Genomic DNA, 753 nt, shown 5'->3' with positions numbered 1-753 from the left:
GGCACATGCGCCCACATATATAAATATATATATATATGTGTGTGTGTGTGTGTGTGTGTGTGTGTGTGTGTGTCCCCGCACGGGGAGCACATCGCGGCGGACCGGAAGGGCGCACAGTCAGTTGCGGAAAGATGGCGCAATCAACTCCGAGGCGCGAGGGGCAATCGCCATGCGAGCGACAACACCGCGCACCGCGCCGAGAACCACCTTGTTGCGCCTGGGATTCGTCGAGGGGGCCAGGAAGTTGGCCAGACAGATGCCCACTTGCGGGTCGGAGGCGCGAACCCGCCGGATCGAGTGCATCCACCGGCGGAGTTGGTCCGGCCGGTCCCAGTGGCTCAAAATGAAGAACACGCGCTTGACCGGGGGACCGGGGACTTCCTCGCCCGGGGATCCGGCGCTGCTGTCGGCCCCGGCCTCCTCGCGCGCGGCACCCACAGGCTCGGCATCGGCCGAGGGGAAGAAGCGCAGGTGGCCCACGCCGTCGTCGAAGGCCACTATGTGGAAGTCCCGCAGCTGTCGGGCACTGTGGGCATCGCGCCGGAGGAGCACTTGCCCTTCGATCTGGTACATGTCTGTGCAGAGCGGGGCATCCGCGAAAGGGGAAAGGCAATGTGTCAGCAAAGACGCATGAGCTGGTTGGTGGCTGGATAGCCGGCACTGCGCGGGGTGGCCATCCACCTGCCGATCGGGGCGGTGTTCGGCCAGTGCAGGGGAGCGGGGCTTCCCCCGACGGGACATGAGGGGGGGGGG

The 753-nt window shown here is 65.7% G+C and overlaps 1 protein-coding gene across 1 annotated transcript in view; it reads right to left on the bottom strand.

Moving 5' to 3' along the window:
* Positions 1 to 573, bottom strand: part of H696_03038 (hypothetical protein) — a gene marked incomplete at both ends in the record, with an annotated part of 2425 nt that extends 1852 nt beyond the window's left edge. Inside the window, one exon of the mRNA XM_009496925.1 lies at positions 193 to 573. Coding sequence (XP_009495200.1) covers positions 193 to 573 — 381 coding nt within the window. The remainder of the gene's footprint in view (positions 1 to 192) is intronic.
* Positions 574 to 753: the final 180 nt, after the last annotated feature.

The sequence above is a fragment of the Fonticula alba genome (genome assembly GCF_000388065.1).
Source record: "Fonticula alba strain ATCC 38817 unplaced genomic scaffold supercont2.4, whole genome shotgun sequence".
NCBI classification, from domain to species: domain Eukaryota; order Rotosphaerida; family Fonticulaceae; genus Fonticula; species Fonticula alba.
The sequence above is the reverse complement of the archived record's forward strand: the minus strand, read 5'-3'. Positions and strand labels throughout refer to the sequence as shown.